This window comes from Pelmatolapia mariae, linkage group LG5 (assembly GCF_036321145.2).
Source record: "Pelmatolapia mariae isolate MD_Pm_ZW linkage group LG5, Pm_UMD_F_2, whole genome shotgun sequence".
Taxonomy (NCBI): Eukaryota; Metazoa; Chordata; class Actinopteri; order Cichliformes; family Cichlidae; genus Pelmatolapia; species Pelmatolapia mariae.
Genome location: NC_086231.1, coordinates 7,993,778 through 8,010,055, shown reverse-complemented (window position 1 = coordinate 8,010,055; position 16,278 = coordinate 7,993,778). Strand labels below are relative to the sequence as shown.

Here is a 16,278-nt window from a genome sequence, read left to right as displayed (position 1 = left end):
TAAGGAACTCTCCTTCATCAAACAATTAGTTCAAACCCTTTTATTTACTATTGGCAATTAAAAATACTAATCTAATTTTAAACAGATACATTTGTGGCAGATGATGACACACTCGTTATTTCTGGAGGACTTTATGATGGCCATCCAATCTACGACAATGTACCAACAGCTCCTGCAGACCAGTCTCAATTCCACCTCGAGTTTCTCCATTAAAGACACAGAGTTTCTATAGTCTGAAATCTACAGTTTAGGAGTGGATAAAACCAATGTACTAAACTAATGTAACCAATATACTTTCAAGACTGAAATATAATTCCTATGATGGTCTTTATAAGAGAAAAGCGGTCCTTAGAAAAGGAAAATGAGAATAGGTAGGGCATGCAAACAAGTACAAAACTGATTTTTGAGAACACTGCTTTTACTTGTACAACACCAGAATACATAAATATATTAACAGAGTAACTTGTAACAACTAGAAATTGTCAAAGATCAGCAACATAACCTTGTGATAGAACATATTAGATTTCACGTCAGCATTAAAGATGAGTTATTCCAAACATTAGCACAACAGCAAAGTAATAAATAATACACTGACTCTGTAGTAGGTAAAAATATACTCCTAAACACCCATAAACTTACTAAAAGCAGGCATCTTAACACCAAAACCTTCTTCTCATTGACACTATGTTTTAGTTGAACCGTAGAAACATATTCCATTCATGTTTTTGTGTTATTATTAGTCTATTTGTTATTCAGTTAATCGTGTATTATTTATTCATTCTCAATAGAACTGTATTTCAAGTCACCCACCTCTACCAATATTGTTATTACCGCTAATCTGACCTAACAGCCATACTTAGGCAAAAATCTTCTCATTGGTCTTCTTCTTTTTTTTGTCACAGCCAGTAACAGCTGTCCAACCAGCATCTCTCATTCTTTTCATTGCGGCCACCTTTAAGGAGTTTCCTGGTGATTTATGAATGAGTGGGCTCTGATTCTGTAAAAATAACACACACATACACACACATAGGGATTTTTAAAAATCAAAGTAAGTATATTATATGCCACTTTGTTGGATCATAAAGGCACATTACCTTTTTGAGAATGTGGAGTTTACATTGTGAATCTGAACTTTTACGTGCAGGTACATGTGTATAGGTCTATCAAGACAAGAAACAAAAGAATACACATTAATCTGTCCTAGCGAATTTGCAGAAATGGTAAAATCACATTCACATAACCTGCAAGGTTTATGGCATTATTTTTTTTAATATCAACAAGCCCCCACCCCCCAACCACCGAAAAAAATACAACAAAAAAACCCACCATTGCTTACCAAGAGATCATTTTGATCTGAGCTGTCAGACTTGGGGTCAAGTTCAATGGCGCTCTTTCCCCACTGTGCTGACTTTTCAGAAGGGGGAGTCCTTATTCTGTAGGACTATAGGGGAGTAAATGTCAGTGAATATATTCATATTTTTTTTAATTTTGGAAAATGTCAGAATGGTATATTATATTACTTTGATCTTTGTTGTTCTGGCAGTATGGTTTGTAAGACTTCTTGGGGTTTTCATGTCTTCACTGTTGATGCACTACAATTCAAAGTCAGTGCAAGTCTCATAATCATTTATCATAAAACTTAAAGTAAATAAAAGCATATCAATACATGAATTATGTTATAATTTATTCTGTCACTATAGCCATTTTTATATATCTACTTTATGAATAGGTTAAATTGCAGTCTACCTTGGATTTTGGTGTTCCACATGATGCTCTGATAAATTCAGTGGCAGATTCCTTAACAACAATTCAAACAAAGTTGCTTTAGAAAAAGGCTGTGGTAATAAGGTTACACTGTACTGCTTTACATTCACACACAAAGTTTTGCGGTCGTTTCCTACAGCTATAGGCAATTATTAGCAGAGTCTTCCATGTTAACTGACTAAGAGTATCTGGAGCCAGTATTCTCAGGCCCTATAAAAGCTGCTAGCTTACTAATCTCTGAGAGATGCTCTCCATGAATTTAAATGTTTTCTCCAATGAGTAACACCCATGCTCATATTCACACTGCTATTCTTGTTAATTAATGGTTTCTAAATAAATCTGTCAACTCTGGTGCATTTTTAGTTCCCATGGCACATTTGAGACTCTCATTCAAACATATACCTTTTTTTACTCATACACAACAAATACATTTAAAATCCCTTTTCTTTCTCTAAACAAAATCCAGGTGAATAATAAACACTATGAATAGCTACAGGGCTACAAACTGAAAGGCTAATACACCATGTCCACCATAGTTTAACCATTTTTAAAACCAAAAAAATGGCAATTAAAATCTTCGCAAATATTATGGAAAAATAATAAATGAATCTATTTGTCCGATTTGATCCACCAATCACTTAGACCAAATATCGGCTGATCCTGACTCAGCTGGATGTTGTTCTGTTTTTGTCTTTACCTATGGCCTGGTACCATGGATTATTTTTCTAATAAATACCAGTTCAGCAAATTCAATTGGGGTTGTATTTATTTTTCATAATACCCAAAATCAAGGATGTACTATATCTGAAGTAGAAAAGGCTATTTTGAGAAATCTGTAGTTATAAAAACCTTAATCATCTGATTTTCCAAGCTTACCTTAAACAAAAATGTCCGAAACAAAACGTGCTTAATCTGTTGAAAACATTTTGGTCGATAAAACTCACATCTATTGTACGAGTGGCCACACTCTGACCATCTTTGCTGTAGGAGGAAGTTTTCTTGGCCTTGAAGAAGTCAAATGTGTGACTCTTTGAAGAGTTCTCTTTTGGAACCTCTGAACTTTTCCCTTGTTTATAGTTTGAGGCAGCTACCTGTAGTAGTACACATACAATTTTTGGTCAACTAAAAGTAATGACAAAGAATGCCATCTAGTGGCAGCCTATGAGCTGCATGCACTGTACCTGTTTGTCGCTCCCTTGTGACAGCAGAGTGCTTTTCACAACAGATATTTCCTGCTTCAGATCACTTATTTTGTTTCTGAGGTTTTCCTAAATTCAAAGTGTTTGTTACATTGTGAGTTGTCACCCTCAGAAGTATGGCAAACAAACAGCTGTATAAAAAAATCCAACATAAACTGTTTTAAAGTAGGATATACCTTCTCTCTTGTTTCTACCTTCAGCTCTTTCTTCAGCCTCTCATTTTCAGACTTATGCTTTGAGAGGTCCAATTCCTGATTTAGAGAAATTTGTGATGCAAATATTAGGATATGACATATTTTCTGGTCAATCATTATTAGTGCTACTTAGCATGTTTCTTGGTACCAGTGATTTTGCACGGGCAGTCGCCTCCATCTCATTCTTCTTCTTCTCTTCAAGCTCTGCATCCTTTTCTTGGACCATCCGGTCATACTGGCTCTGGTAGTGACAAGTTGGGTTCATTCCAACACAATATACATGAGACATATTTATCAGACAGCAAGAAGGCCATTATAACAACTTTACCTTATGTTTTTCCATCAGAGTGACCATATCTCCAATCTTATGCTGGCATTTAAGTTCTGTGGCCTCCTTGTTCTTAATGGCTTCTGCTGCTGTAATTCTAAGTTTCTTGACCTACAACACAAATTGGTTCTATTTTTGTAAATTCAATTTGAAGGAGGTAAATGTTAAATTGAAATTACAAATTGAAAAGAAAAAAAGTAACCTCCTTCTCAAGTTCTGCTGCAAACGTCGATTTTGACTCAAGAGCCTTGAGCAGTTTCTCATGTTCTTCTCCTTTGAGTTGTTTAAGGTTCTGGGACTCATTTTGAAGGCTGTTGATCTAAAGATTAAAGCAGCATCTTAATTTTCCAGTCTAATACTGATTAGCTTAAATAGTTCACATACATATTAACAACTGGAAAACAAAAACACCATGCAAACCATCCCCATACCGTTGTTTCAAGGTCACTGGATTTTGCAATCTCCTGTGCCATTTGTTTCTTAAGCATTTTATTCTGAAAATATACAAGTGAGAACAATAAATACCATTCCACTCCTTTTATAGCTACAGTTTCATGGTCATTACAAACCTCTTTCTTGTATTCCTCCTGGGCTTTAAATTTAATTTCATATTGTTTTCTGAGTTTGCACAGCTAAAAAGCAAAGATTTTTTGTTTAGTTCCAGAAAATGATCAATAACAACAGTATTTGCAATTTCACATTTTTCGCTCACCTTTGTTTCCACAGCTTTGATCTGTTTTTCTTTTTCTGTGATTTTCACTTGAAGTTGCTCATACTGTTCACACAGAGCATAAAGAAGCCATAATGAACATGTTTAGAATAAGCATCTTTATAAAGCCCTGTTTCTACTAATAATTTAGTTAAGATGCTTACCTTTTCTTCAATTTGCTTCTGCAGAGTTTCTGTTTGTACACATTTCCCCAGGATTTTGGTTTTGACTGTAGTTAACTCATCTCTATTGCATGGAAAATGAATATTTAAATCTCAAAAACTGTGCATTTCAATCAGGAAAAAGTATCTTTAAGCCTCTGAAGTGCAGATTCACCGTAAAGTCTTGTTTTCTTCCTCCAGCGTTTGAATTTCTCCTTCGAGTTTTAATGCCTTCTCCTCACTCACCTGAGTCAATACAGTTTCAGAATTTGTGATTCATATAATAAATGATTTAATAATAATACAAATAATAATAAAAATGACAATAATACAATAAAATCAACCCATAATTCAGACCTTCATGTTTGCCTCAATAGCTTGCACGTTGAGGAATCCATTTTCAAACTGCTCTTGAATGGCTGTCTTCTCAGACTGCAGCTCATTAAAGTTTGATAATAGCTCTTCATACTTTACTCTTAAAAATGACATAAATAAAAAATGAAAGATATTACAACAGCGTAATAAAATATTATATATGCTAATATGATGAAATGGCTGTCTATTAACAACTCACTCATTTTGCAAAATGTCTTTCCTCAGCTGTTCCATCTGAACGTTGCATTCCTTATTTTTCTTCATTTCAGTGCACAGCTGTTCCTCCAGCTCCTGCACTTTGATCTGCAGGTATATTGCAGAGAAGCAATGCATTGTATATTTCAACCCACTGAATATATTTTACTACCAAACACATAAACAGCTTTCTCTAGTGGATAAGAGGTGAGGGGATGAGAAACAAAATTAAAAACATGTAAAAACCTGAGTCAAAGTGGACTTCTCCTGTATGTGTTCTTTTTCCTTTTCAGCAGCTTCACAAGCCTTTTTCAGTGAATCATTTTCAGCAAAAGCATTCTCTGCTTCTTTCTGTATCAGGGAAAAAGGACAAACAATTTTAAGTATCTTTATTAAGCTATCTGATACAGATCATCTTTTCTTTTTGCATTATGTATCTATTTATCTACTTATATCACCTTAATCAAGTGGATTTCTTCAGTTTTCTTTGAAAGCTCAGCCATGAGTTCCTCCATTTTAGCCTGAGTGAACTGAATTTTAGCCTTCACTGACTCAATGGATTTAGATTTTGTGTCCTAATAACAAGAACACATATTGTTTTGAAGGTATGTAACAGACTTGGACATGCAAGGACTGGTTTTAGAGAGAAATCGTACACTTTCCCTTCAAATAAACCATACCAGTTCATCTTTGAGAATTTGGATTAGGCCATCTTTCTTTGTAGCTTGGTCGATGGTTTCCCCTGTTGAGTAAAATATTTCTTTCAGCTTGAAACCACATCACCTAAAAATATCAACACATGTTATCCGGTGGGACTTACCTAAAACTGTGTTTCTCCTTTCAAGTTCAGTGTTGTTTTCTATAAGTTTATCCTCAAGCTCTTTGGCCCTTCAGAAAAGTAAAAACAAGAATATAATGACATGAGGAAACACTGTACTTTATCTAGAAAACACTGTGAATGAAGGAGTTTAATATACCTCTCTTTCTCTAGTGCTAGTGAAGTCTTTAGCTCTTGAATGGTTGACTGAATGCACTCTAGCTCCTCTGCTTGCTGGTTTTTGACTCTGTTGAGCTCCTGTAAACTGAGATCTTTGCTTTGGATGACCTCAGCATACTCTTTTTTACTTTGTTCCAAGGCTGCAGCAGTAGTTTCCTGATTTTTCTTTGTTGGGGTGTTAATATTTCAGTTAAAGCATATTGCATGCAACACAAGAGCCCAATTTCAGTACAAAGAAAAGAATCTCAAGTTACTCACCTCAGTCTCTCTGCAGCGCTGCTCAGCAATATCCAGTTGTTGAAGAAGAGATTCCTGTTCAGCTTTTGCACTTTTGAGAACTTCAAATTGATGATCTATAAAAGCACATATATAATATTAGTATCCCCAAAACAAAGTGTACTAACCTGACCTGAAGACTGGAAAAGAAATAAAACATTTTCACCTTAAACTAAGCACCTTTTCTCATGTTAATGAGCATCTATCCAAATATACTGTCATGACTCTAATACCTCTGCATATTTAATACTGAGTAATATTTAAAACATTTCTTGTTATGAACACAGTGTTTTTTATTACCAGTGTAGCAAAGTTTAAAAAATCAACATGCACAGCTTATCTTCAGATCTAATTATGATGTTACTTGTTAACTGTTGAAGTTCATTGCAGTGCTTCTGAGTTTCATCGAGGTCCAGCAGGAGTTTCTGCAGTTCAGTTTCCTTATCCTTAAGTTTTATTTGAAGCATGGTTATCTGAGAAGAACATGTCAGTCATTAACGTGTCAAAATTTGTAAAATTTGTGGAAATATATTTCATGCCAAAAGTTCCTCAAATAAACTGATGGAAGGGCTTTTTGCCCCCACTAACCTCTTCCTGTTTTATCTTAAATTCCTGCTGGTATTTCTTTTGTAGATGGTCAAATTGCAGTAAGTCTTCTTTGACTGAAAAACAATAAAACATGCTGTGTTGATGGTCAAAGTGTCACTAATTCATCTAGTTCCACTTAAAGTCTAAATACATTTAAGGCATTTTACTGAGTAAAAGACAACATTTTGGCGTAATAGCGGCAAGAAGAAATGTATATATATACCTTTCTGCATCTCTTGCTGATCAGTTTCTACTCGGACACGTAGGCTTTCAAATGCGGCAATCAGTTTCTAAATGAAAAAGTAATAAACTGGCAATCAAACCTCAGCATTTTACAATGTTTTGATCAACAAAATATAATAAATTAAAAGCTACTACTGGCAAACATTTTGTGGTGTTTTACCTTAACACTTTCGTTGTTTTCAGTAAGGAGGTGGTGGGTTTCCTCTCTTTCAGCTTCAACTGCAAAACATTCACAGCAATGTACCGTTTATTTCTGCACTTACTAAAGCAGATAAAGAAAAGTATTCTCCAGATCAGCAGAATTTAAGAGACACTTTTTACTTACATAAATGTATTTTCTCAACTGACGAGTCAAAGGTTTCCTTGAGTATATTGCACAAGTTCCATGTTGAATTGTTTCTGCATTTTAAAAATTGAGTTTTTAGCATTTCACAATTAAAGGAACAAAACAAAGCTACATGTAATCAGATCATCATATTTATCTTAGTTTCACAAATCACACATACTTGTTCCTCAGTTCCTCATTTTCACTAATCTGTTCCTCCAGCTTTATGCTGAGACTTTCATTTCCAAACTGCAGACAGAAAATACATTAAAGAATTCAAAGTTATCTCTTCCTATTGTAAATGTTGTACATAAGTAGATAGACAGAGATAAGCATAAGATCAAATAAGATCAGTCTGTGGGGTACACACCTGCAGCTCCTGAATTGCCTTGCGCTGTGTTTCAATTGTTCTTTTGTTATCTTGGAGCCTTCTTTCCTTTTCCACAGTGTCAGAATAAACTTTAACCTTCCAACACTTAATTTTCTCAACTTCATCAAACAGCTTTGAATAAAGCTGACCAGGATTGCAATTATTCTGGAAAACATCCACAGTTTAGGAAGTAAAATGACACACACAGACATATTCATGCTGCATATTTCTGTGCAATAGAAATATTTACCTCATCTTTCTCCATTGGTTGCATGAGTTTCATCTTCAGAAAGTCTTTAGTGGAAACAATAATTAGGTTAATATTTCTAGTGCAGTTCTTTTGTTGGAAGTGATAGAGCTGGTGTTGTTAAATAACACAGACAAAGACACACAAATACCTTGTTTGGGTGGTTTAGTTGGTGCAACCACGTTTGTATTGGGGAACAGGATGTTTTTCTCTTTGTCAAAGCATTCACTGTAACTCTAGTGGAAAAGAGCAGTAATATTTAATGTCATGTGTGTTAATAATTACTGCCTCATAGACTGTTGCTGACAACACACATACAATGGTCATTGCGCTTATAAGGTTAAATAGTTACTGCTGAGCTAGCATAGTGGTGCTTTGAGTTTTTTCATCAATGTTTAGCTTCTAATTATTAACTAATTATAACTAACTATTTATTGACTTACAGGTTGCAATGCTTTCATGAAATCGCCTCTGTCTTCAACTATGTCTTGAGGTTGAACCGCAGATATTGGTCCGTTATTCACCCTGGGAGGCACCAACAGCTTGAAGCTAAAACGTCGATCTCTCTCCATTCTGGAATAGCCATACAGCAATAACCTAGTTATTTAATAAGCTGTGTTTTAAACCAAGACATCTTTAATAAACACCACAGAAATGCCAGAAGACTACAAATAATTATTATTTTCCCTTTTTACCTAATATTCATAAGTCAAATACCCTAAACATTAGCTAGCTAGCTAACGGTAATTAGCTTTTTATTTGTGAGTCACCTTAGCTCGCAGACAACAGCTAACAGTTACCTCCGGTATATTAGGTCAGCATTAATTCCTACAAAATACAAGATAAAAAAACAATAATAATAGTCAGTAGTTTAGAATGTTACTTAATAAACATCAATGTGGTAATTTACTAGGTACTACGTGTAAACTATGACATTTTTTTAAACGTTACCTGTTAAACTTGGTTAACGGTTATAACACGACCACCCTGCACGCGAGGAAGGATTCTTGCCCAACTGTTTAAGTGAAGACTATTCTTGTGTCGCTCAGGTTTATTTAAATATCATACTTTATTTTTTTATTATCTTATTTTTCTTCTTCTTCTTGATAATAATAATAATAATAATAATAATAATATAATAATGTTTGTGGTAGCAGTGGTATACACAAAATTAAGTTGTTTTTTGGTGGGCGGATGCTGTGTCCCTTTAATTAATATTTAATGTGTACAATTGGCAAAATAAAGCAAAATTTTATATTATAAAATGAAAAATGAAGGTAATACGTTATAGTCAAGGGATGTATCACTTATACACAGATAATTTTTCAGTCTAATTTAGCACAGATATGCAGTTGGAGGTGATATATGTCATATAAGAACAGCACTTTGTATCTTTGAAACCATCAATCAGTTTGGTACATAGTGGAGAATATTAATTATTCTCTGAACTCTTGTATCAAAACTGATATGCAACAAATATTACAAACAAAATCATAATATAGAATTATTCTTTTTTTCCTGAAGACTATAGCTGACGTTAAGATTAAATTTTTAAATAAATTATGTCAGCACATAACAAAAACATTACCATATTTCTATCTTAGATTCAAGAAAAAAGACACAAGACACAGTGGAGTATTACATCCTTGTTAAACAGCCTTTTATTTGACTTTTTCACAAAATTCCTTTTGTTTTTTTGCAGTCAGTGGCATGTTTACCATCATAAGGCAAACAGCTAAACATCAGAATTATTTTATAATTGGCATAATGCATTATCAACAACGAACCAGAAAAAAATAACATTTAAAAGAATTTAGAATGAGAATGAATGTGCTTATGGAATAAACAAAGTGGCATGGGTGATACTTCTAAAAGTTAAAAATATTGCACTTTGCTGTGATGTGCTTGGAAAGCTTATGCTGTCTTTATAAATGTTGTGAGAGAGAAGTGAGAAAAGAGAAAGTGTCTCTTAAAAATAAATCTTTCTACTGGTAACAACAAACAAACAAGAGCAAAACACTTTCATTATGTAATTGTACATTTCAGAAGGTTAACATGCTAAAGGAGATAAAGTTATAAAAAATGTTATAATGATATTACCAATAAGACAGAAGTAATTTAAATCGCTTATTTAATATATTTATGAGGTTTAAGTACAAATATAAGAGGTATATATTTAATGAGGATTGTGTATTTGTGTTTAAAGGACTTTAATAATTGTGGCTATGAGTTCTATGGTGGACTTCAAAAACAATGCATAATCAAACTGATGAGTAATTAATGCTATTGTTGCCTGTTGAAAAAGCATGTTTCCTTTGATGAAAAATTACCTCACTAAGGACAACAAATTGACCCATGTTGTAAATTGACTTGATGCAGGACTTTATACAGTGTCCTCTGTATTCCTAGCTTCTGCCACTTCTTTGGCAGCATTGTCCCTGTTGGACTTTTGTTCTCCAACTCCCACCACTCCTCTCCTCTCCTCCTTTTTTTTCTCTTTGTCCAGCAGCCGATAGTTCAGCCCCATTCCTGCAAACAGGAAGACACTAGCAACTATGAGGATGATCCCACAGCCCTGGTAGGTGTACTTGTAATCATGGTAGACATCTTTGAACTTCCCTGTGAAGACAAAACGACATCATACAGGATAATTTGTTTCTGTGCATAAACTGTATATAAAATATGGAAGTCTTCACCATGACATTACCCTTTGGTTTGTGCACTCACATTCGTAATCGTTCAGATGGATATTTTAGCTGTTACCCTCTGTGTGTTTTGATAGTAGCGCAAGGGCTGGTACTGACTGAAAAACTACAGACCCTACATGCTCATGGCTTTTCACTTACAAGGTACTACACTCAATGACATAATGTGCGATAGTCTATTCTAGAGGAACAGTGTAAGGGTCTATGTGTTGCTCCTGTGATGGGCTTGTAACCTGTCCGGGGAGACCACACCTCACGCCCAGTGACTGCTGGAATGGATGGATGGATAATCTAGCAGTCTAAATCAAAATTACAAAATGAAGACAATATTGTGTTGTGTAACAGCTGAAACTAGAGATTGAGACCATAAACCTATAAGCGAAGTCTTTACTGAAGTAAAAGATCGAGTGACCAACAAGGCCATTTTCTTATACAGTTGCACTTCTTATTGCGACTCAAGGAGTGCCCTCTGCTAGCCAGTTAAAAAATAAAATTAAGCACTTGTGTAGTGGCTTAACTTTCAATCTTTTATATATACAAGTGTATTAGTAAACTTATAGTAAGTAGTTATAGTAAGTATATAAGTATATAGTAAGTAGTTATTATCATTAGTGGGGTACTCACCAAGTAACGGCGGACCTAATAATACAGGACCGCACTCAACAATAGTGACAAGCCCAACAGCACTGGAGAAACGCTGCGCTCCGACTAGGTCCATTAACGTCTCGAACAGCACTGCACTCAGCCAGCCGAAAGCAAACCCAAAGAAGATGGCATAAATGGTAAAGCCTGTATAATCTTCTGATATTGGGGCTAGGACATGACACACGCCGTTGTACAGTACTGAAGCAGCAAAGAAGTACTGTATCCTGGAACGGACCCACTTGGTATTAGCTACCATGCCCATTGAGGGTCGGGCAAACATGTCAACAAAAGCGAGGATAGACAGTAAAAAAGCTGCCTTCTCTTTGGCAATGTCTTTACTCTTGGCATAATTAGAGAGGAACACCAGCGGTGCAAATAGGCCAAAAAACATGACAACATTGCCCACTATGTAGAGCAAAAAGCCACGGTGCTTGAACAAAGTGAGGTCGATAAAGCTGTTAATGGTCTGCAACACAGTCTTCCTCTCTGTGGTCTTCTCTGCAGGTTTGGGTTTTGGTCCTATAGGTCGCATGAGGGAACCTGCAACACAGCAGTTGAAAAGCAGGCCACCCAGGATCAGAAAACTTCCTCTCCAGCCAAACTGATCAAAGAGCCAAGTATTAATAGGAGCTAGGGTAGAAAGAAAGACAGGACTTCCAGCCATGGCAATCCCATTAGCAATAGGTCGCTTCTTGTAGAAGTACTTTCCAATCATTGTGAGAGCAGGGTTAAGGTTGAAGGACAATCCCAGACCTGAAAGATTCAGTAAAAATATGTATAAAAATGAGCATGAAACAGTGTTTGAAAAAACAACAGTGCATGAAAAAAATAAGTTAGCAACGAACAAACTTGAAAATATTAAAAACTAGGTACCTCCAAGAACACCTATGCAAAAGTAGAGTGCTTGAACAGATTCACAGAAAGAAGCAGCAATGAGGCCCAATCCTGATAGGCATCCTCCAGCCATCATAACGGGACGACTCCCATATTTGTTAACCAGGATGCTGCTGATTGGACCTGAATCAAAAGAAACAAAGAACAAATATAGTAAATATATAAATATAGCATATATATCATATTGCTACATGTTTTTCATCTATTCAAAGGCACAATTCTAATTTTAACCACCAGAGGGCTCTAGTGCCACAGCTGTGTCTCAGCAAATTCAAACAACTTCAGCAATCAGTTTTGTCAGTGCTGCACTGCAGTAGATGTGCTCCCAAGCCATTAATAATGCGATCTGTCAGAAAAACCACAAAAGCTGCAATGAAATAATCATTTATTTGATCCAGATATTCATAAAAATTGACAGAAGAATAATTTGTTTTGGAGCTCTTTTTAATGTACTCCAAACACAATTGAAATGATCATTAGAAATATCTCAGCTCAGACAAGCGGGTGGGGGTATTTGTGTGAGTGTACTGGGGTGATTTTCTCACTGGTGTGTACATTGGGGTTAAAATAACACTGAATCTTCTGTTATATATATAAATATATATATATAACATATATAAATATTAGATTTTGATACTGGATATAGAGAAAGAAAGACTGACTGTGCAAACAGTAACCAGCTTATTAAGATTCATGCATACTGGATTCAAAATCAGCTCAAGAAAATTGCTATGACTAGTAGACAAATGACTAAAATGCACTGAGGGCTCGGGTCGCAAAACACCATCTCCATCTAAGACATGTAACAACCAGCCTAAATGAGTATGAGGATCCACATGGAAGACACTTCTGCCTTCCTGCCAAATCTCTGCACTACCCAATGAACCCAAATGGAAACTGACAGTTTTTGTTTAGAGGTTGTCCAGACTCATTTGCCAGCACGGTGCAAGACAAAGGGTTTTTAAATTGTAATGCAGGCAGTCTCCTCACAAACAATGAGTTCTTTCCTTCTGCGTTGCAGGGTGGGTTGCTTATGATAAAAAGGTTGGAGACAAACCAATGTAGAATATTATGAATATAATGAATCAAAAATTGAAGGAGTACAGAGGTACGCAACAGTGGGCCGTTAATGAACTTCTCCCGCTGATGTGTTCTGAATGTTTAACATAGAGATGGCAAGAGGCTCAGCTGTCATCTGCTCACGGCGCTGACAAACATTGCCTTGCTTATTCTCTGTTCTCAATTACTATGCATAGCTTGCCTTCATCTGTGTATATTTACATCAAACATTTGCATTAATTGAGGGAGTTACACATATCCACGTATACTAAGACACTGCAGCTCATAACTTGTTAGGGCATGTGAGGCTCTAAGAGCCAAGTGAAACAAAAAGAAGTGATTAACAGACATCCACTTTGGTCCATTATGTGTTACAAATAAAAAGCAACACCATGGTAAAGACAGAGGCAAGTTGAGAACAATCAGATGCTGTTACAGTGTAACTCAATAACCTTTAACCATTGTTCCTGCATGCCTGAATGTCACTCTCCAGAAGCAGCTGCTTGTTAAGTGTTGCTGAACAATAAGCAGCATTGATTTCTTCCATGGGGAACATGATACTTCTGTTGTACAGTAATGAGGACTTAACTTGAATGTGAAGTTTTGTTCGCCTTAGGAACTTAATACTCAGAGTAAATAACAGACATGTGGCACCTTGGTTTCTTGGGATGTTTTCACCTGGGATGTTTTGATGCAATATGTTCACCATTATGCACACAGTGTAATGCTACCTGAGTGAGGCCATATTTCCAATTTTATTTTACTGCTAGCAGATCTTACAAACAATTTTACACATAGCCCCATGTATAAAATTTGACTGACAGTGTATTTTATATGGAGCTACACTTCCCACTTCACACATTCGTTTGGAACACTAAAGCAGCTTTCCCGAAGCTTCCTTGAGACTAGATGCCTAAGTCATCATTTTTCCAGTTCATCACACACTAGAGCAAAGAGAACAGCAGTGTTTTGATTTCAGAGGAGATGGCCTTTTGGGACAAGAAGGACTTCTTTGAACTCTGATCTCTCTCTGTTTATTTATCGTGAGCTTGAAAAGGGCTTTATCATCATCTGATTGACCAGCCCGGAGTGACATCATGAAGTGTCTCATTCATCTCATCAGTGCAAGAACACAAACAAAACCCCTGGTGGTCTTCCAGTCTCAAAGCACAAGAGAAAAGAATGGGTAGGTGTGCAAGGCTTAAACTCATTCATATGCTCCAGAGACAGATATTGCAAATTGCAACAGCATTTCAATGGAACACTTGAACTTTTGTTTTGCCAGTTTAAATTTTTCTGCACAGTAATTATGATGATGTGTGATTTTTTTTTTATTTGGAACAGAACACTAAAGGAATGAATGTAGTATGGTCATGCTAAGAGCTGGGTATTGATTTCAGCTGCTTGTCTTGGATGGTACTGTAGCTCACCTCCGCCGTACGTGACGGCTAACATGATGGAGGAGATCCAGGACACCTGGCTACTTGTCACATTGAAGATCACCTCAATCTCTTTGAAGAAGACAGTGATGGACTTGGGAAATGCATAGGAGAAGCCAATAGAGATGAAGGCTCCAATCACCACCATCCATCCCCAGCCACCCTCAGGTGGTGTGTAACCTTGAGGACCACCGACGGCTGGCGGCATTGTTCTTCGCAAATCTCCTCTTAAAACTCAAGAGGTATTTACAGATACGATGACTGTTTAGGAGAGAACAAAGTGACAGAGAAAGTCCTTTGATTAGTTGCTTGTAATTCTTAAAACACTTTAAAAATATATATATTTGTGTTTATAAATTAGAATACAGAAGACTTTTGGCAAACAAGCTGAAAAAACTTTATTTAGTTAAGTGCTTAATAAATATTCAACCCATCAATAAACATATAAAATAACAAAATATTTTCCCGTTTTATACAGCTGCACAGTCATTTGTGATACTTTGTTCAATTTAGTGTCCTCTTTTACTTGAACTTGATGTTTTGTCCTCAACTTTGAAACATTTGACATCAACAAAACATTCTTATATCAGTTTTGTGACTAGAACGCGTCAGCAATAGATCAACTTTGTATTCAAGTTGATCTTAACAAATATGACCTTGCAAACAGAACTCAGATTTGATGTTTTCAGTATTTCCAAACACCAGCAGTGGTTTTGTTTCTGGCTCACCTCTCTTGTTTAGTAATATTGTTAGTACATTTTACTTTGGCATTGCCTATCACGGCAGTTTTTGAAGAAGGAAAATCAAACTAACAAATTTTCTACCAGAGGCGTAATTTTCACATTTTCACACTGTGTTTATCAAATAAACATTTGCTTTTATTTTTTTTAACCTTCAGTAAGTTAATGTTACTTTTTTTTTATAAGTTTTTAGAAAACTAGAAAAAATACAAATCAGGTACTGTCTCACAGTCTTGATTTGATTTTCCTTTTTCCAAAATGTTTTCATGCATTTCATGCTCCTTGGTCTCAGCGTTAGCTAGGCTTTTCTATTCTTTGGAAGCCCTTTTGGCAATTCCAGCCCTTTTGGCCACTTCACCATATAGCTTTGTCATGCATTATACAGTACGAACCTTCTATACCGACCTATAACTTCTGAGTAACCCTGCTTTGACGATACCACATGTGTATATGAAAAGATTCATTATGTTGCAAAATTATTTTCCCAACTTTAATAACTATGTTCAAGATTAAACATGGCATTTTTGGCCTTGCTTTGCTTTGAATTGATCTCTGCATGCATTTACTAAACTCCCACCTGCTGATCTCACACAGTTTCACTTTAGAAATGATGAATACGAGTCCATCTGCAGAGTCAAACAACTTACTGTATTGTTTACACAGGGGAGACTATCCAGAGAGAACATCGATCAGACCACGAACACAGGTTGAATTCAGACTGGTCAATAGCTCAGGGCTACGCTCTGGAATGGCTGATGATGTAGCGTTTTTCAGCCAAGGAGGACTTGATTTGGTTGATGAATTGGTTTAGGACTCTGAAAACTT

General features: G+C 35.9%; 2 protein-coding genes across 2 annotated transcripts; both read right to left on the bottom strand.

Moving 5' to 3' along the window:
- Positions 1 to 856: 856 nt before the first annotated feature.
- On the bottom strand, positions 857 to 8,543 carry sycp1 (synaptonemal complex protein 1). Its single transcript, XM_063473955.1, has 33 exons — positions 8,454 to 8,543; positions 8,123 to 8,207; positions 7,975 to 8,018; positions 7,725 to 7,889; positions 7,536 to 7,603; positions 7,355 to 7,428; positions 7,190 to 7,248; positions 7,010 to 7,076; positions 6,787 to 6,860; positions 6,563 to 6,671; positions 6,181 to 6,275; positions 5,903 to 6,087; positions 5,746 to 5,813; positions 5,606 to 5,667; positions 5,384 to 5,500; positions 5,172 to 5,312; positions 4,930 to 5,033; positions 4,713 to 4,830; positions 4,531 to 4,601; positions 4,359 to 4,440; positions 4,198 to 4,260; positions 4,055 to 4,117; positions 3,917 to 3,979; positions 3,688 to 3,804; positions 3,486 to 3,596; positions 3,306 to 3,398; positions 3,140 to 3,214; positions 2,946 to 3,032; positions 2,709 to 2,855; positions 1,521 to 1,592; positions 1,337 to 1,441; positions 1,095 to 1,160; positions 857 to 997 (listed from the first exon to the last, which is right to left on the bottom strand). Exons 1-33 carry the CDS (start codon positions 8,541 to 8,543, stop codon positions 857 to 859), a joined length of 3,081 nt encoding a protein of 1,026 aa, XP_063330025.1.
- Positions 8,544 to 10,354: 1,811 nt separating this feature from the next.
- On the bottom strand, positions 10,355 to 14,921 carry LOC134626938 (monocarboxylate transporter 1-like). Its single transcript, XM_063472841.1, has 4 exons — positions 14,705 to 14,921; positions 12,195 to 12,338; positions 11,301 to 12,074; positions 10,355 to 10,590 (listed from the first exon to the last, which is right to left on the bottom strand). The coding sequence occupies exons 1-4, from the start codon at positions 14,919 to 14,921 to the stop codon at positions 10,355 to 10,357; spliced, it is 1,371 nt and encodes a 456-aa protein (XP_063328911.1).
- Positions 14,922 to 16,278: the final 1,357 nt, after the last annotated feature.